Source organism: Quercus lobata, chromosome 2 (genome assembly GCF_001633185.2).
Source record: "Quercus lobata isolate SW786 chromosome 2, ValleyOak3.0 Primary Assembly, whole genome shotgun sequence".
Taxonomy (NCBI): domain Eukaryota; kingdom Viridiplantae; phylum Streptophyta; class Magnoliopsida; order Fagales; family Fagaceae; genus Quercus; species Quercus lobata.
In genome coordinates this window covers 33,388,868-33,410,083 of record NC_044905.1, presented here as the reverse complement: position 1 = coordinate 33,410,083, position 21,216 = coordinate 33,388,868, and the positions used below count along the sequence as shown (strand labels likewise).

General features: G+C 35.8%; 1 protein-coding gene across 1 annotated transcript; it reads right to left on the bottom strand.

The window, feature by feature from the left end:
- Positions 1 to 546: 546 nt before the first annotated feature.
- Positions 547 to 16,282, bottom strand: LOC115975388 (protein disulfide-isomerase 5-2). Its single transcript, XM_031096148.1, has 5 exons — positions 15,929 to 16,282; positions 14,391 to 14,494; positions 13,726 to 14,096; positions 5,124 to 5,431; positions 547 to 1,120 (listed from the first exon to the last, which is right to left on the bottom strand). Exons 1-5 carry the CDS (start codon positions 16,157 to 16,159, stop codon positions 803 to 805), a joined length of 1,332 nt encoding a protein of 443 aa, XP_030952008.1. The 5' UTR covers positions 16,160 to 16,282; the 3' UTR covers positions 547 to 802.
- Between the last annotated feature and the right edge of the window lie 4,934 nt (positions 16,283 to 21,216).

Genomic DNA, 21,216 nt, shown 5'->3' with positions numbered 1-21,216 from the left:
CAAGACAATAACTAAATATCAAATAATACAAGATTTACTCATCATCATCCATGAGAGAATGATCAAATTCATCATCAAAAGAACTCCCAAATATAACTTCTTCTTTTTTCTTTTTTTTTTAATAACAGGCCCAATCCAATACCGGCTGAAATTTACATCTCAGTCGGAATTGGCCGGAATGACCGGAATGGACCGAAATTTGACCCGAGGTGAAACGTGGGCTATCCCGGTACCAATTTGCATACCGGTACAAAAAATTTCGGCCATTCCGACTGGAACAGAATGGAATCAATAACAATGCTTTTAATCACCTGAAGCTTCATTATTAGTCCGAACACAGTGTAAAGATTTCAAATTCACTAATTGCAGGTGATATGCTCTGATTATGTCTAATGGGTATATAGTAACTTTAAGTTTGGAGTTCTTTTTAGTGAAAGATGGAGATCCACATTAATCCTTGTGGCCTTTAAATAACATGCATTTTTATGAGAAAATTGTTTATCACTTATGTGATAAAGCAGACCAGCACAAGTGTTGTCACGAACATAGGAGAACGTTAACTGTGTTTTTATGGTGAGAAACAAGTTTGTGCTTTCAAAATCAATAGAAACTTATGTATATTACATTAAATTAGTGAAAATTTGTCTAAAAATAAACTGACCAAGTCATGCGCATAAAAAGGATTCTCTACAAAAGCATGTAAGTGCAGCATAACCTCAATTCTAATATCTTTGCGCATTCTATTGATTTGTTTACAAGGACATCCTCAACTAGATTCAGTTAGAAGTCCACATGCCCAACTTTAATCTTCCTTGTCTCCAGATCTGTACTCTTTCTTTTCAGTCTCGGGGACAGAACTGCTTGCAGTATCAGCCTCTTCTCGAGTACCAACCCTGAGAGGCTCTTCGTCTCCTTTGTTGATGGTTTGAATTAGTATAATGACTGCAACCACAAAAACAAGCATGAACACTGTTCTCATGCCAATTAATGAATTGATAAAGCCAATAAAGGATGGACCGCCGATGCTTTTCTTTATAGTTCTTCCCTCCTTATATCCTTCAAGGAATTGTGAGATTTGAGTCGCCTGATCCTCCTCATCAATACTTTCGAAACCAATTACCTAATAATTAAATGTAGTAGTTAGTGTCAAAAGTCGCAGCATGTAATGAACATTTTCATTGAGGATGCTGAGAAGTTATTCCAATGATGTCATATTAGATACTATAAAAAAATTCTACAGTATAGGTATTGAAAAGATTAAACTTATTTGCATATCTTAAATTTGGGTTAAAACCAACAAGTTCAATCCATGTGGCACGATATGCATGCTTTACCCACAATCAATGTGTCTGGTACACTTTCTGACATGACAAACATGTCAAGATTTTAGAAGTGACCCAAACAGATTGTCTTCGGCAAGGAAGATAAATCAATATCAACAAACTATAAGCTTCCAATAATGCAAACATTATAAAAAGTTATCATTATAACTTATCGTTATGAAACAGGTAAGGATAGCAGGAAACATGGATTTTTCTAATGAATTAAGCTATAAAAAGAATTAAAAAAAAAAAGGTAGTCATAGAAACTAGTGGTGGATGATTTAAAAATAAAACACCACAAATAGGCAATACGCTAGCTACCGTGTGATATGCAGAATGGAAAAGTGCATTGTTTTGAGCATATGGAAGACATTCATTAATAACAGAGCATTTATATACAATTTAATCATGTATATCACATTGTAAGTAACACCAAGTCAGTCAGCATAGCTCAGCTGTAAGTTCATATGACAACCTGCTAAACTACCTGGTCAAAAGAAACCAGTCTTACAAATTTGTTAAAAGTTACCCTGCATATGGAAAAATAAATACATTATACTCAGTTAATTTAGCCTAAATTTGACGAAAATAATTTCATGTTAACAACAAAGACTTCAAATATAGCACCTTACAAAGGTAGAAGTGCTTCAGGCACTTAAATCTATGAATGGAAATAAGGCACCATGCTCAAATGAGTTCACTATTGCTTTCTTTCAGAAGTGTTGGAGTGTGGTGAGAGGTGATATCAAGATAATTTTTTTTTTCCCACTACTTCAATAGAGGTATGAAAAAATCCTTGATGCTAATTTCATTGCTCTATCGGTGCACTTGACTTGAGAGATTTCAGACCTATTAGCCACCTTGGTAGCATCTACAAAATTCTTGCTGAAATCTTGGCAAACAGGCTAAAAGGAGTGTCCTAGAAGGTAATGTCACTCAAAATGCATTTATAGAAGGAAGACAGATCATGCATTCTTTTCTTTTCTTTTAATAGGTAATATGTTTTTTTAATAGGTAAATTCAGGAAAGGGGTATGGTGGGGTTCAAACCGCAGTTCCCAAGCACCCTAAGAGGTGCTGGAACTAATAGGGTATCCTTTAAACCCCAGATGCTCTTCATCATCACAAGTCACTCTCTATCGTAATCTACCCAGGATGGGCATTCATTTCATCATGCACCATATTCTCCCAAAGAAATAAGGTGCTGTCAGTGATCTGAAGTATGGCGGCATGACCACCCTCTTCTATCTTTTTCTTCTGATATACAAACTACCCCTTGTTGAGATTCACCATATACTCTGATAACTCTAGGAATCTCCCACTTCGATTACAGCATTGAATCAAGTGGACAGCCCAATACAGATCACAAAAAAGCTTGAAAAACAATGAGAATGATTGCTTCTTATTAAATTGCTCACAAATACCTTGGACTCATGTTAGAATCTTAACCAAAATTCTAATGCAAGATGCTACAGTTGCATCTTGCTCTTCAGCTATAAGAAACAAATCAGATGGCAAAGTTTTCAGCAAGCATTATAAATACCAGAAACAACTCCAAGCAACCCCTCTAGTGTTTTTCCATCAACCCATCCCATGAGAACCCTTACCATAGCTGAATTCCAATAACTCCACTCTTCACCATATTTCAGCCCAATACTTTGTCTCTAAAGATGATTCCTGTCACCTCCATATCATGCAAAATCCATTTTCCCTAATAACTTCGTTACGCTTCTGAACCCCAAACCTCCTATGCAGATGGAAGAAAAAACCACTTCCTAATTTACTAGGTAGCACTTGAAGCCATCTTCTACATAACCCAATATAATATTCCTACAATAACTTCTCCAATCTGCTGCTCACATGAAGAGGTACGGCGAAAAGTTTTTTTTTTAAAGAAGGAAGACAGGTTTGAAATATTGGCGCAGAACATAAGCTCGAATGGGCGCTGTCAATTTGATGTAGGGTCTTAGGAATTCAGCATTAAATTAGATTCTTGATTAGATCTTGAAGGTCTCTTGAATAAGGTTTGAGGTTTAAGGGTTTAGGTAATGAAAATATGGGATCCTCAATATGTGTGATGACTGTTTGGTGTTAAAACAACGAATAGAAAGTGAAATAAAAGAACAGACAGCACCAGCATATTGCACCTAAGTTATTGTAAGAAATCAGACTTAGGACACGTAGGTAGGAGAAGGAAATCACACCCTCAAAGCTTAAAATAAGCTGGTGGAACTATATTAAAATCAATCTGATAATCTCCTTTTATTGAATACATAAAGAAGCTTTTATTGACTAATGCCAATACTACTCCTAGAAGGACTAGGACTCCTAAATAACCTTTTTCCTAGAAAGACTAGGACTCAAGTAATAATGAAAGCAATTAATAACTTTTAAACCAAATAGAGAAAGTACTCAAAAAATTAAATAAGACTCATGGGCCTCTAGAACAGCCAGAAAATCTGAACATTGCCAAACTACCCCTATTTTGTTAAAACTTTATTATAACTAAACCAGCAACGTTCTAACCTAAAAATCTTAAAACTAACTCAATAATAACTAAAGCAGTCCATGAAAGTTGCCAAGAATCCCCACATCAAAACTAGAACACAAATCTTTAATCTTTTGGTATTTAATATTGTTTTTCCTAGAACTCTTTACTATCTGTACCATATGTGCACTCTTCCCACTTTTGACAGGGGGTGTTTGGTAGAGTAGTTTGAGAATTGTTGTTTGGAGTTTTTTGAAATACGTGTGAGTGAAAAAGTGTGTGGAAATGTGTGTAATGTTGTTTAAAATGTGAAAATGTGAGTTTGAACTCACTCACCAAACAAGCTCTTGAATTTCTTCCATCAGGCCATTATTCCCCTTGATCATTTCCATATTGCATTGTAGACCCTACTATCTTTTTTTTGATAAGTAAGAAGTTTATTCATATCAAAAAAGGAACACTCTAGTACACAGGGAGTGTACAAGGGGTTAAACAATTCAAGAACAAAAATTACAAGAATCTAGGTAATCAAGAAAAGAAAAAAATGATTGGTTTCGTAAAGCAACCAACCAATCCATTAAAGTTCTAAAGAAAAATGACTTCAAATCTGGTATGGATCTCTCATTATCTTCAAAGCACCTACTATTTCTCTCCCTCCAAAGACACCACAATAAGCAATGAGGAACAATCAACCATATATACCCATTTCAATGACGACCAAATCCGCCTTGGCAACATGCTAGAAGCCCCACTACATATTGCGGCATAGCCCAGCTTACTCCAAACAAACCAAACACCATAGACCACAAATCCATAGCAACCGGACAATGAAGAAAAAGATGATCAACTGATTCACCATTACACTTGCACATGTAGCACCAATCCAATATCCAACCCTACTATCTCCCTATCTCATACAAAGATATATTCCCCATCTTTTTTCTATTTTTCTTTTTCGTTTCCTTTGGTTTGACATAGAGCAACTCATAGTTGCATACTAAGAAATATCTCAATCCAAGGTCTGTGGTATAAATATTGTGAACATTTATAAGATGAAAAAATGAAATTATTATGGATTTACAAATTACAATCTCTTCAGTCCAATCAATATAAGCACATAGATGATCAAAAGTTAAGCATAATTGTAAACAATGCCATGCTGCACCTATGATATAGTCCTTCACTCAGAATTATGACATGTTATACATTTCACATCCATGATAATAAAATAACAAATAATTTGCACTACTAAAATTAGCATAAAAATTAATATAATTATTTTTGATAAAAAAATAAAATAAAATAAGAACTTACTGAAAAGTACTCCACATCTCCATCCCAAATGACCATTTTTGGCAGTTTTGTCTTTTTGTTAGCCCCAAATGTGTCAGCAAAGTCATCCCACTGTTTGACGCCAACATAACCAAATATTAAGTCACGATTTGCAGATGCAGCAGCCTTCAATAACTTGAAAGTTTTCTTTGATTTCTCTTCTGTATCATCCTCCACAATTGTCAGGACAATTTTCCTGTCATCGTCTTTCAGCGCCTTCAGCGTTTCATGGTTTATTGGTATGACCGGAGGGAACATGTTTTGTTTTATAAAATCTTCCAAAAACTCCTCTGCATATTGAAAACAGGAAGTTTAAACAACCTTTTCTTTGCATGGCCAGTTATAGACCTTCTGATTATAATTTAATGAAAAATGCAGAGGATATCAATACAAGACAAAGGAAGATGGAGAGTTCAAATATACAGTAAGGAACCAAAGGAAGAGGTTGCACTGAGCACTTGGGTCTTCAGGTCAGCTTGGTTGATCCCATTAATGTTCAAAATCAGTTTGAACTGGGCTAAAATTTCACATGCTAAGTTCAAGCTTTACTTAATAAATTGGAATTTGGAGAGATATTTGTGCTTGGCTTGCTTTAAAAGCCCATTTTTACTTCCCCAGGAACTCAGCCAACCGTCTCTTAAGAGGAAGTCGGAGAGAGTATCCATTTGGGTTCATATTCAAGAAAAAAACTTCATAAGCCAACATGAATCTACATGTTCAGCATTAAACTTCAGGATGACATTTCTAGGTACAGATAAAACGTCCCTGGCATAAACATGGACAATCAAGCTCAGTTCATTTAAATAGCAAGCTTATTAAAGCTGATCCTTAGAAAACTTGAGTGGTCCAGTTCATCTTAGAGTCCCAACTACGACAAAGTGTGGGACACCATTGCTCAAGTGGTTTATACTTGAGGATGTTACATGTTAAAACAAATAAGGAATAGATGATTTGAACCATTTAATATAACTCAATGTACCAATTATAAGACAAAATGCTGTATTCCTTTTTCTTAGTAACATTCTACATATCCATCTAATTATATAATTTTAAACTATTAATTTAAACATTAAACCTAAAAAAAATTTAGTATAATCCACATAATAATTTTTGACTGGCACCAAATTAACATTATCCTCTAGAAAGAATAACAAGTTCCATAAGGGCCACTCACTCATTTAAAAAAATAAAAGATTGACATGATCCCTATGAGAAAGCTAATTATCAAGTCTTTATGAAGACCATCAGTAAGGTGCAAATGAATAGCTTCATGAAAGCTATGGTGTTAGAATAAACTCTGCAAATAAGAATTCGAATTAATTTCAGGGGTGGATGTCAATTATGCAGTGGACTAACAATTGCAGATAATCAACAGGACTGAATTTAAGGATTATCTTAAATCTCTTTAGCAAATCTTATTGCTAAAAATATACTTTACTCCAACTAGTTCCGTGAAGTTATTAATTTTTTTTTTTTTTTGATAAATAACGTAAGAATATTATTAATAATAAAAAGATTGCCAAACCGAGTACATTGGGGATGTACTATGGGGGCACAAATCAAGAAACAAAAGAACAACGGTCAAGAAAAATAGAAAAGGAAGAACAAGAAAAATGAGAAAAAACCATACTCCATTCAAAGAGAGTGTGTAAGAAAAAGGACTTAATCTACAGCAAAGAGCGTTTGCAACCCTCAAAGCTTCTAGCATTCCTTTCACGCCAAATGCACCAAATCAAGCAGTGAGGCACTAATTTCCAAACATCAATGTGACGATGTCGTGCAAACTTTCCTTGCCAAGCCTCAAACAACTCAAGAACAATATGAGGCATAACCCATTGAATACCAAACAAGCAGAAAACCAAAGACCACAACTCCCAAGCTATGGAACAATGAAGTAGAAGATGATCCCCCGACTCCCCACACCTCTTACACATATAGCACCAGTCAAGCACTATCACTCGTCTTTTATGAAGGTTATCTGTTGTTAAGATCTAACCTAAGGAAGCAGACCAAGAAAAGAAAGCTACCCTTGGAGGAACCTTCGATTGCCATATCATTTTCCATGGAAAGGAAACAAGATTAGGAGGGTAGAAGGAACTATAATAACCTCTAACCTCAAAACCTTTATTCCTTGCAGGCTTCCAACAAACCTTATCTGGGCCAAACTCCCACACTGACGAAGAATATACCAACTCCATAAACCAGTCAAAGGCTTCTTCTTCCCAATCTTGTGGTGGATGACAAAATTGCACATTCCAATGAAACCTCCCAGCCAACAACCCATAACTTCAGCCACCGAGGAATCCTTTGACCTACTAAGACAGTAAAGCTCCAGAAAGGCCTCTTGGAGAGTACAATCCCCACACCACACACGCTTCCAAAATTTCACTCTAGTACCGTCCCCCACCTATGTTGCACAGACACGAACACGGACATGGGGATACGGCAATTTTTGAAAAATAAGGACACGACATGGCGGTTAAATAATTAATTAAATTTTATATTTAGGCATATTTTTAAATATTTTTAGACATAAAATAGGTTTATGTCTAGAATTCAACATATGTAAGAACTACAAATAAGTAAACTAACACCCAAAGTAGTACAATAATATACATAAAATGTTTAGAGTACAAACCATAAAAGGATAACAAGTTCAACATCAAACTAAAAACATAAAAGGATAACAAGTTTTAAATTTTCAAGATTATCACAGAACAAAAACTTCATCTTACAAAAGCATTTAACTGGCTTATCAACAGTGATAGTGAGAGTGGGATTTAAAAATTAAAAAAAAAAACAAAACAAAACGCGTTATAGTAAGTGAGTATTTAAGTAACCCATTCAGTCATTCACCCAAACCAAATGGCCAAACATCTGAGAAAAAAAAAAAAAAAAAACAGAGAGAAGCTTAAAGAGGTCGAACATGATGCCAAGAGAGAGAGAGAGAGAGAGAGAGAGAGAGAGAACGGAAGGGACAAGAACGGCATCGACGTCTATGGAGTTTGCCGATCAGTCCAATCTAGCTCCAGCGAGGGACAGAGGGCAGTGGCAGCAGTGGGCAGAACAGAGGTCAAAGGGAGGGTGGGTGGGTTGAGAAGTGAGAACTTGAGATGTGGGTTTCGAGACTTCTCAGACTTGTTGTTTTAGGGTATATCATAAAATCAATGGTATTGTTAAGTCCATTTGTCAAAATCTGTGATTTCCTTTCTTTTTTTTCACCGCTGGCGTGTCTGACTTGTCGGCGCCGTGTCGGAGAAGCAAAAAAAAAAAAAAAAAAAGACACTCACTAGACACCGGAATCCGGCGAGTCGTACCTGTTCCGGTGTCCGACACCAACACGATGCCAAAAATGGCATGTCCGTGCAACCTAGTCCCCCACATCATAAACAAGATGTTTGGAGAAGTTCAACCAGCCACTTCTAATGTATCTCCACAAGCTGACCCCATAAGGATTTGTCACCTTCTTCGTACACCAACCACCCCAAATGTTCCCATATTTTGCCTCTATAACCCTCCTCCATAAAGCATCAGTCTCCGAGCCATACCTCCACAACCATTATTTACCTAGTAAGGAAGAATTAAAGGTACCCAACCGTCTAATACCCAACCCCCCAACCTGCAAAGGCCTACAAACCTTGGCCCAATTAACTAAATGAATTTTAGGTTCACCTCCAATCCCATTCCACAAAAAATCTCTCTGTAATTTCTCCATACGCTTAGCCACCTTACCCAGTAAAGGAAGAAGGGAAAGAAAGTATGTAGGTAAAGAAGATAGTGAGCTTTTAATGAGTCTCACCTTACCCCCTTTAGATAAATACATTCTCTTCTAGCCTGCTAATCTCCTCTCCATTCTCTCTAGGATAGGATTCCAAACAGATAAGTCCTTAAATTGTGCACCTAATGGAGTTATTAATGTACCTTATACGTAAATAATTGCAATTTATATCTGCCTCCACCAGCATATTCAGTTTGGCTTAATGATGAAGATATGATTCAGGCTACAAAATCATTTCTCAGCCTTCTCTATTACACTAAAATTAATAGGGAAGACAGAAAGAGTTGGACTCCCGCTTGCAGGATATTTGAGGTTAAGTCTTATTACAAGTTTCTTACTAAAGGAAACCATCATTTCTTTCTGTGGAAAAGCATTTGGAGGGTTAAGGTTCCCCCAAAAGAAGCTTTCTAGCTTTCTTTACGTGGACAACTGCTAAAGAAAAGATTCTCAGTATAAATAACTTTCCAAAGAGAAATATCTGTAGTGTAGAGTGGTATTGCATGTGCAAGAACATTGGGGAGTCTATGGACCATTACTGTGGGTATACACGTGTAGAGTGGTGCTGCATGTGGAGGAACAGTGGGGAGTCAAAAATTTTTAGATAAGTAAGAAAGATGTATATTCAAAAAACTGCAAAATGCAAAGAAGCACAAAACATATCAAAAAGTACAAAAAAAGATGGAAAAGCAAAAGCATAAAAGAAGCACTAATTACAAAGAAGGAGAGCTAAGGAATAAAGGGAGAGAATCACTAGATGTGAGTCCCCAAACCCTAGACCAATCAATGGGGAGTCTAAATCATTTGCTCATTCACTGTGCTTATGTGCATAATCTATAGTTTTTGCTTGTTCAAACTCCATTAGGTTATGTCTAAGAGAGTAGTGGATTACTTGTTGAAAAAGGAGTGTTGGCGAACTTTGAAATGCTGACATATGGGAGGTAATTACATTATGAATCATGTGAACTATTTGGAGAAAATGAGACCAGCGTGTTTTTAAAAAAAAATTTGAGTGTTCACCTTTGAAGTTAAAACTGTTTTTATTACACTCCATGTATGATTGGATGGCTGATTTGAGTGATCACTCCTTTTCTACTTTGGAGGAATTTTTAGTTTTGTACAACTTTAGATGACATTTGTAGCATCCCTAGTACACTACCTATGTACATGGGAAGTACGATTTTTTTTTTTTTTTTTTTTAAATTTTCAGTAGAACTCTTCAATTATAGGACTTGAAATGTAATTTTCCAAATAAATAATAATAAGAAATGGATTGAGTGTCAGCATCTCAGCCACCAATGATATTTCAAGGGCATTGAATACGAGCAAGATGGAAATACGAGTACAAGCATACATGCCCAAGATAGTCAAAGGCAAAAGGGGAGCTTAAGATGCCAAGGCCTTGTATTCCCTAAGGTGTGAGGCAACAAAAAGGTGGTAGCTCGATTGAAGCAAGGCTCCAATTTTTTTTTTTTTTTTTTTGAAATATATAGATATTATACACATAGAACTTAAATCAAATCAAATGTATCTAATGTATTGATATATATAATCAAGTGTCTTTGACATGTGTTGCATGAAGAAATTAAGTCCATTAAGTGATTTCAAAAGAGGCTTAACAAGGTCTAGGCTCTATTAATTATCCTAACAAGTTTTACAACAAGCTTTTATAATTAATTAATCTAACAATAAGTTTTACAACAAGCTTTTGTAAATTAATTAATCTAACAATAGATTTTACAATAAGCTTCTGTAAATTAATAATCTACCAAAAGGTTCTACAACAATTCTATAAATAATCAATCTCCTAATAGGTTTGAAAGCCTAATGTTGCTCCCCACCACTTTTTTTCTTATTTTTTTTCAAGCATTACATGCCTATTTTTTAGGGCTTTGTTCATTTTTTCCTGGCTTTGTGGCCAATGGTGTTTTATACAAAGTATCATGTTTAACTTGCAAGAACTAGGAAGTTCAATGGAAGGTTCCATCTTTTTCTTCATTGAATCAAAGGCTTTTGAATTCTCAGTAGAGGAAGGGGGTTCTATCTTCATTCTCTGGATTTATGAGAGAGCTAGAGACTCAATACGATCAGTTTTTATAAGCAAAGAGTTGTGCTAAGAGACTATTGACGTATGTAGAAGAGATGTTGTCTAATCAATCACCCAGTTCTTTTGTGAGAACTTTTAGGGAAGGGATAAGGTCTTCATTCTCCAGATGGGGTCCAATGCTCATGGTACCTTTTTGCTGATTATAGAGTTGATTAATTGCCGTCATAGGGGTTCTATATTTGTTCCGGAGGGGAAGTTGGGGTGTTGATGGAGAGGTTTTGGTTTCCATTTGAGAAAAGCTATCTTTCCAAATTCTGTTGCAGACATTACTTACCATAAGAGCATTGTCATCAGGTGTGCCAAATGCTGAATTTGGCATACCAAACACCAAAAATCATACCTCATTGCCAAAATCCAATTCTTTTTGCAACATGCTACAGTACCCTTCTATTTAAGAAGGGTACTGTAGCAATATTTATTTTCTCTCCTCTCTCCTCTCTTTATCCTTTTTCTTTCTCTTTCTCTTAGACAGTCTCTTCTCTTTTCTCTTTTTCTCTCCTCTCTTCTCCATCTCAAACATCTCCCCTCTCTCTCATAAATCTCTCCTCTTTCTTGTCCTACTCTCGCCGGTGCTTTTTTTTTTTTTTTTTTAGGGTTGAGATCAGTGTTTTTGTTGCAGTGGTGGGATTGAGATTGACAGCTGTTGGGGTGGTGGTTGGATTTGTTTTTGCAGTTCAGATCGCTGGTTGTGGGTTAAAATGGCAGTGAAAGCTGAAGCTGGCAAAGCCACCACTAGTAGCCGCTAGCCTCTCTCTTCTCTGTCTTCTATCTATTTCTCTTATTTTCTTTTTATTTTTCTGTTCTTGTTTGTCTAATGGTGTTTGTGATTTGGTTTGGGGATGGATTTTGTGGTGGTTTTGGTGTCTCTAGTGGTGGGTTCCAAAGCACTAATTGAAGGAAGTTGTGTCTTTGGATTTATCCCTTGGTGTGGAATGCGGCACTGATGTACTTTGGAGGATTTTGTGGTCTAAAGCCACCGAAGGGGGACCATGTGACTTTCCCTCTAATCCTCAAGCAAGTTGGCCCTACTCTAAAGAGGCTGAGTCCATTGCCTCGGGATCCTAAGCCCTTTTCTCTAAAATATGCTTCTCACCCCAAGCCCAATTTTCATGATTCCTTAACAAATATTTCACCCAAACCCATCTCCTCTTTTATCTCTTTGACTCTCCTCCCTTCTCCTTCTCCATCTACATCAAACCCGCTCCGAAACCTGTTGCTACTCCAAACTTCTTCATCTTGGCCAATATTCCTTACATTAAGGGTTTCGCTCATTCTGATGGGCAATCATGTGCCACTAAAAAGGTCATTCCTCCTCTTGCGACCGACTCTTATCATGACAAAGAGAAAGGCCTCATTGAAGTAGTAACATCAACCTAGGCTTTGTCTGCTTTGTCCTCCACTTTGATGGTGCCACGGTCCATTCCCAACCCTAGATTGAGATCGAGACTCAGGTTCAAACCGAAACCAAGACCTAGTCCCAATCTGAGGCCAAGACCGAGACTCAAATTCAAACCATGATCAAGACCCAAATGGCAGTGACAGAGTTTGTCCCAGTTGCCCAAAGAAATGAAGAGCTTCAACTCTTATCTAGGCATACCTTTGATGGTTTTGGATAGATCTTGGGGTAATTCTAGAGATTGGGTCCTTGGATTAAGAGATGGGAGACAAGTGGTGATTCCACTCTCCCTTTTTTGATCACCCGAGAGCCTCACAGAATTTTTCAGGCTCAGAGGTACTTAGACAATGATCATGGGCAAGGAAAGGAGCTCTTGATTAGGGAGGTGCCTTCTTTGGATTGGATTAATGATTCCCGCCGGGGGGGGGGGGGGGGGGCGCAAAGAAGAATAACAGGATGGAATAAAGCATTCCAATAGGAGAGAGAAGAAATAAAGAAAGAGGGGGGAGTTGCTCGAGAGGTGAGGGGAAGAGAGAAAGAATAGAATAATAATAAAAATTTAGGGCTGTCGCCTTAGCACCTTGAACATGGTTTAAGGCACTCACCTTGCTCACCTAGGCTCTAAAGGCGCCTCGGCCCACCTAGGCGAGCATCCTGACTCTCCTTTGACTACCATGTACATGCCTATCTAACCAAATCAATAGCTATTTTTGTTGATATAATCCACTCTAGGAACAAAGTTAGCATACACACTAAGCAAGTTCTTGCCCATTGATTGTTCCCCGTTGCTTATTGTGGTGTCTTTGGAGGGAGAGAAATAGTAGGCGCTTTGAAGATAAGGAAAGATCCATATCAAACTTGAAGCTATTTTCCTTTAGAACTTTAATGGCTTGGTTGGCTGCTTTGCGGAACCAATCATTTTTATCTTTTCTTGATTTCCTAGATTCTTGTAATTTTTGTTCTTGATTGTTTGACCCCCTTGTACACTCCTTGTGTACTAGGGTGTTCCCTTTTTGATATCAATAAACTTATTACTTATCCAAAAAAAACTAAGCAAGTTCTTACCCAAAAATAAACACAAAGGGTATTAGATGTCACATGTCACATCATCAAAATATCATATACTATGGAAAAAGTTCTGAAAAGCACCAGAGTCAATATGCATGTGCATGAAGAAAACTTAAAAAGTCTAAAATATCTTTCTTTTTTATGAATGTGACATTTCATATGAGGAACTTAACAGTTAACACAGATTTAACATGATTTTAGTATTAAACTAGGGTAGTGGTTCTGTGTAAAAACTTACCTTCAAAAGGGCCATAAAAAATGCTCTTCTCATTGTAACTTGGATGAAGGGATACCAAAGCAGGAACCTTATCAAAATCATACAGCACCATGATGTCCTCAGAGAAATCCTTCACCACGGAAAACCATGCCTTTTTCTTGTACTTTATGGCTAACTTTGATATCACTGACTCATCCAAGCCAAAACCTATATATATAGGAAAGGAAATGCCAGCAGCTTCAATGAATTCAGTGATACCAGAGTCCGAATTAAGAAGCGCAACATCAGGAGCAACAAACTTTTTAAGATAACGAACAAGTAAATCTGGTTTCCTTGGTCCATAATAATCAACAGGGACGCCATGCATAAAGATCTTGAGGGAGGGAAATCCACTGCATCACAGAAATATCAATGGTTCACAGTTACATCAGAATCATTAAGTAGTAAGCTCTGCTTTCTAAAAATAAAATTATTTCAGAAAAGAGCGCCGAGAAACATATTCTGGGCAGGAATTCTGACTACTACCACACTGAAAGCACCAATCTGGTGCCTTAAACAATATGGTGGCTTAGAGCAATGTCTTACCATTCTAAATTAATCAAGTGTAAAAGGGAACCCAAATGGCAAACAAAAAGACAAGTTTGATTAACATCAACAGGATTGAGATGAAAGCCTTGGAAGCATACTCAATTTCATATTTACGAGCAAGACGGGTATATTTGTCAGCATTTAATTTCGCAATAACTATGGGTACTTTCAAGCTGGCAAGTATGGGGGCAGCTTCATCTAACTGCAATGCAAAAATTAAAGTTGTTATTGTTCTAACTTCAAAATACAGGCAGTAATTAACATAAGATCCAATATTTCAATGAAATAGAATATTGAAGGAATTCCGACAACTGATTGGCACTGCAATGAGTTATAAGAAATCTATAAAAACAATTTATAAAAAGAAATCTATAAAAACAAGCACTCCAAATAAACAGAAATTTAAAGAGGACTCAAAAGATAACACAAACAACCAATTCACAAGTTTCATGCTAAAGGAAAAATAGGCTGTGGCATATGGTAGAACATGCATGCACTGTGGCAATTCCTAGATACACAATAAAGGGTGAGTCCAAAATACTAATCAGCTTTACACCAAACAATCATATTGTGAAGGTACAACCGTACTTAATAAGCAGCATAGTGCATAATCCTTCTTCACCATTTGTTCATATCCTGAGCCAATTTTAAATTGAAAAAAAAAAAATCAACTGCCAAGCTGGTCTTGTTCCATACTGAAATGAAAAAGTGACCAGATTTATATGAGAATAATCTATATAAGTATTCATAGTCCTAAGCCCAGAACGCATCACAATGAACTTGACACTTGTGTAGAACATTTGTAACAGCTTTGTTGAAACATAATAATCTGCACTCAGCCTCACACCACCAAAAGATTCTACCAGTGATCCATGTGCCCCCACACGCTCACACGTGCCAACAACACTCAAGCTCACGTGCCACAGGCACCAGCATCACGACTCTCCATCTGACTCATGCACCTCATAAGGATAGACGCCCTTCAAACCATATTTCAAACAACCAATAGTAACACTGTCCATAACTAATGCAGTAATTTCGACTGTTAATGCACAAATGCATGCTCTGGCCATCCGTGACACATTAATCTACCAATGCATTTCTAACAATCAATGTCAGTCATCATCACTAGTTGGTTGCCACCGATATCTATCTTGCGCGCTTCACTCTGGTTACAGTTTACATTCACAATTTTACATTTCAAACGCAAGGTTCCACCTTAAGTTTAAAGGGGTTGTTAGAAAATATGGTTTGAGTGGCGCAAACTCATTGTAGACCCATGATATTCTATATATATATATATATACACAGATCTTAAAATGTAGCAATTCAAGGCCTTTCCACTAAAGACATAAGCCATCAAGATGAACCATGTGAATTCCCCAAATGCTTCCGCTTTCTCTTTCTCTCACCCCTTCTCCTCCAATCACTCTCAATCTCCCCACAACAAAAGATTAATAGATTTGCTTCTTAAAATTTCCTAGTGGTATGAAGATGCAATAAACTTTTTCACAATCATTAGATTATATTATCTAAAATCATGTTAATTTAGGTCAAACACACACTCCACCATGAAACTCATTCTTCAAAGATTGCATCAAAATTTCAAAAGGGAAATGAGTAGAGAGAGAAGGACCTGAGGAGAGAGACGCTTGCAGTGGCCGCACCATGGGGCGTAGAAGTCGACGAGGATGAAGTCGAAGGTGGCGATGGCCGAATCGAAGTTCGATTCGTCCAATTCCAAAACCTTTCCATTCACGGAAAAGGTCTGCTCACCATTACCAGAAGAAGATGAGGATGAAGATATTGGAATGATGTGTAAACAACACAAGATCACCGTTATTGAGAGAAAAACGCGCTTCGTCATTGATGATCGATCCCAATCGGATACTTGATGGTTTGTGTTTATCTGTTCGTTTCTCCTTTCCTTTCCTTTTGTGTTCAAACTGTTAAGCTTAAGCCTGTCTCTGCATTTCTATATATGACGTTGTGAGACTTTTGTGGAAACTGAAAAAAATCACTAGGCTGACCAGCTTCTCAATATTTCGTTTTTGCCTCTAAAAATTTTAAATTTTATCTTTTAGACACTTATTTTACTATGGGTTTTTCATTTGAGAGCACATGTATTTTGTAATGCTACAAATACAATATTTTTCACAACCGGGCAAGTAATTGTTGATTTTCACATGGACCTATTATAGGAGAAGATATATGGTGAGCGGAAACATAATACACGTTTACCTATTATAGACACCCACTTTATTATCTACTATTCAAAACTTGACACCTCCCCAAATTGTGCACACTTGAAAAGCTTGATATAGCAACGCTCGCAATCCCCCAAACACTTAGACCTAAAAGACTATAAATATGACATCGCTTGCAACTCAATCAAATATTGGGGTATGAGAGTAGCTCTATGTCGATCGATGATGTTTGACTGTCTCCAACGATTTCAGATTCACACGAGTCATGTATCATTAGAGAGTTCACACAACAAGCTTTATTTTAAGAGGTCACGAGATAGAAGACTCTAATGGTCCGTTTGGATTGGAGGGGAGAGAGGAGGAGTAGAGTAAAGTAGATTTGGCCCAAAATTAGCTTATTTTCAACCAACTCTACTTTACTCCCCTCCACTCCCCCTTCCTCCCCCTCAATCCAAACAGGCCCTAAGGAATGAGTTCGCAATCAAGGAAACTTTGTAACATGTTTGGGTGGCAACATTCTTGCATCTGTAACCCCTCAAAATTGATCTTGACCCTTCGCTATGCACCAAGACTTGCTCATGTTGAGTTTGGGGTTCTTATCCTCAGCCTAGGTTGCATGTAGAGCAACTCTCTTCTTTAGTGGCATGACTAAATTGGCTAGCAAATGAAAGAGGAAAGGAAGAAAATTCTATAAAGGAAAATGACAAAGAAAAAACAGAGATTCTTTCCGCAATTCTGTTTGTCCTTTATGAATAAGTATTTTTCCAAAAGGGGGAGAATTGAGAGATTCTAACTAATTAATATTAATGCATTATTGTGAAGATTCTTCTTTCCGCAATCATAATAAAGGAAGGAAAGTTTATTTTATTTTATTTTAGAGTATAATAGGATGAAAATTTGTACTATCCTTTATCAAACACTTCATAGCTTAAGTCCTTATTTTATTTTATTTTTTTTATGAGACTAGCCCAAGTCATATTGAACATGATGTAATCCAACTAGTGGCTATTTTAGTAAAGATAAAGCCTATAATATGCCAAGTGAAGAAAAGCAGCAGTAATAAGAACATGCTTAGGGCTTTTATTGGGATGGAACCAGGGCCTTTATTGGGATGGAACCAGGATTTGAACTTGAGGTGGGGGGGGGGGGGGGAGCTTGAAACAAGCACAAAAAAAAAAGGTTATGAAAATAAAAACTAACGTCTATTTCATATTCAAAAAACATCAACAAATGCAACATACAAAATAAATGTTTCTTAAACATTCCATATTATAAAATCATTAACAAAGTATAACATACAAAATAAGTGTTTTCTAATGTCATATATGATTGATTTTGTACCAAATTTTGCAGCAATCTCCTTTTCAATTTACAAAATCATAGAGTTTATTAGAAAATCATCTTCCATCTTGTTGCAAAGCCTATTCTTGACAATATTCATGGCTGAAAATGCTCTCTCTCTAGTTGCAGTAGAAACTAGAAGAGTAAGCACAAGTGTAATCACTTTATAAACATATGGGTAAAATAATGATTTTTGGGTTTTTACCAACCATTGGTACAACTCAGAAACGCTTGATAGCTTTTTGAAATCTGGATGTTGAACTACATTATGCTCATAATGTTCAACTTCTACCCTTAAAAGTGTCATTTTTTGATCTGTGAAGTCTTTCAGATAAATTTGCTTACCAACAACAAAATGTCCTTACTTCTAAAAGACTCATGTGCCTCTTTAGGATCAAGAGCTGAACTAAGACAAAACAATTCCACCGCATGCTTACTAAACCGATGATTTAATTCCCGTAATATAGAATCTAGAATCTATTGTAGCATAAAAAAATCTACCCGATAATGATGCTTAATTGTGAAATCATCTTGTTGATGATGAGCTAGACTTGCTCTCTCAACATAACGAGCATTCATATCTGGGACATCTATGTTGCATGTCTCACAAAATGATGTCACAATGGTAAGTAAAATATCCCATTTATCATCTCTAAATTTTTGAATAAGTGCTTTAGTAAATGAAACAATATACATGGCATTTAAAATGTCTTGAGACTGATACTACAAAGCTTGACAAATTGCATCAGTGATCTCTATAATTTCTTTCATGAGATGCAAAATAAACACAAATTCAAAACAAAAAAAAAAATCATAACATTATAAGATGAGTATGCTGCTTCTTGTTGGGAAGTAGTATTTTCTTCCTTGATGATCATAAGTAAAATTTCACATGTTGGACTAAATATCTTTACCAAGCTAGAAATCGATCTCAAGTGAAAACCCTAACGAGTATCTCTGATCCGTTGTAATGTGCTAATCTGTTTAAGTCCTCTTTCAATTTCAAGCTCACCAATTTCAACCATATATGCAATTTGATCAACATAAGCATTTTTTTTTTTTGGTTGCTCTGTATGCTTGCATGAAACACCAACAACAATAGAAGATAATCTATTAAAAAAACTTCGAACCAAAATAACTTCTTTTGATGCTGCCACTAATGCTAATTACAAGCAATGTGCAAAACAATGAATGTAGTAAGTACTTGGATAATCATTTGAAACCAAAGCTTTTAATCCATTTCATTCGCCTTGCACATTTCTTGCACTATCATATCCTTGCCCTCAAATATCTTGAATATCTAGACTATGATGTAGCATCAGGGGCGTGAATTACCCAAAAAAAAAAATGTTCTTGAACAAAACCATCTTTGTGTACAAATCTTATAACAATAGCCATTTGTTCCTTCATTAAGTCATCACAAACTTCATGAACAATTAGGCAAAACTTCACATCATCAATTTCTTCATGAATTACCTTCTTCACCTTGTTTGAAAATACATTTAAGATTTCTTCTTGGATTTTGTGATTTGTAAGAGGTATTTTTGGGAGCTTTCTCTATCTCTTCTACAACATATTCATCATATGATACCACCAAATCCAATATTTCAAGAAAAGTTTCACGATTAATTGAATCAGACTTTCATCCCAAACTCTAAAAGCAAGGCCTTGAAATGCAAGCACTTTGATAGCATCAATTGAGGCCTTTAACCACAATTGATTGGTTCATCAAATCCACCATGCCTGCTCTGAAGCTCTATGAAAAGAGTTAGGTTCTTTCCCCATATGACTCAAAAAGGCACAATTGATTCTATCATTAACTTTCTTCCAATTCTTAAATCTATCCTTAGTGAATACATGATTCTCAGAATTATCAATTGGCTTATTAAAAAGAAAGCATGGTAGACAAAAGGCAGCTTACTTAGTAAACATTCAAGCCATGGACGAAATGAGACAATTGCAAACCATGAATGTTGAAATCTATGAGAATGACTTCCAAATTTATTTTTCTTGTACTCATCTAGTTCGGGTTGGTATGGACCAAGATTAATGTGAGCCCGTTGAATTTCATCCCATTCCTTAGCATCATAATCTCATATTTGCTTACGCTATCTAGGATTAAGCATAAAACCTATACTTGTTTCACTTTCGTCATTTGTAACATTTGGAACTTTTGTTTGAAAATTTTCAAAAATTGGGACATCAATGCTAGAGGTTGGCAACCTTGCATCATCAGTTATGACTTCTAAATTATTTGGATTTTTTCTTTTGAAAAAATCTAATATTGTAGTTGACTTACTCATGATCTACATATCAAAAAAAAAAAAAAAGTTTCATTATTTCCATATTTCATAGTTCTATTGTACCAAAAATTAGTCCAAAAAAAAAAAAAAAAACACTAAAAGAAAGGAATAGAGCCACCCCATATTGAATAGTTAATTATAGCTACACCATTTATTGAATAGTTAGTGCTAGTTACATTTTTGTTTTTTTTAATAGGGACAAGGTTTCTTTCCAAATTAGTTTGGAGAAATCCTTCAAATTCTCTTTATATCTCTTTATTGGATGTGAATTTTGAAAATCCAACTGTTGGTTTACATGTTCTTATTGTATCCTCCATACTTGCAAAATTTCAAAAAAATTAAAGATCAATAGTTATATCATCAATCAAAATTTTAATTTTCAAGTTTTGTAATCTAAAATTATGCATAAAAAATAAGTTTATTGATCGAATAGTAAATAACTTCCGATTTGAACGAAATTTTACGTATGTGGTAAGAACATAAAGAACATGTATTCCAACAATTAGATTTTCAAAATTCACATTCAATAAAAATATATAAGAGAAGTTTGAAGAATTTTTATTCAAATTAGTTTGGAGATAAACTTTTCCTTTTAATAGTTTATGTTACACCTGTATGGTTGTATTTTTATAGTTCAAAAACATGTTACATGCCTACTGACCATTGTGCTATATTTATTATTTTTGTTTTGTTTTTCCTTTATACAAAAGGTGCAAAGTGCAAACCGAAAGTTTGAAACGTCTCTTAGAGCAACCGCATCAGTATGTCTAAAAGATTCCGTTTATTTTACACAAAAAAAAAAATTACTTTTTCTATTTTACACTATCATTTTTACAAAACACCCACGTCAGTTTATCTATTATACACACTGTTTTATTAAAATAATATTTTCCTCACTTTTTCTATTATTTCCCACCTACCCCCACCTAACACTTCTTTTTTATCCGAGAGTCTGAATACACTCCTTCTACTTCTTCTTGTCCTTATCTCTATCTCCGCCTCTCTTTCTTCTCCTTTTTTTTTTTTTTTTTTTTTTTTGAGAATCTTTTTCTTTCCTCTTCTTCTTTTACAAT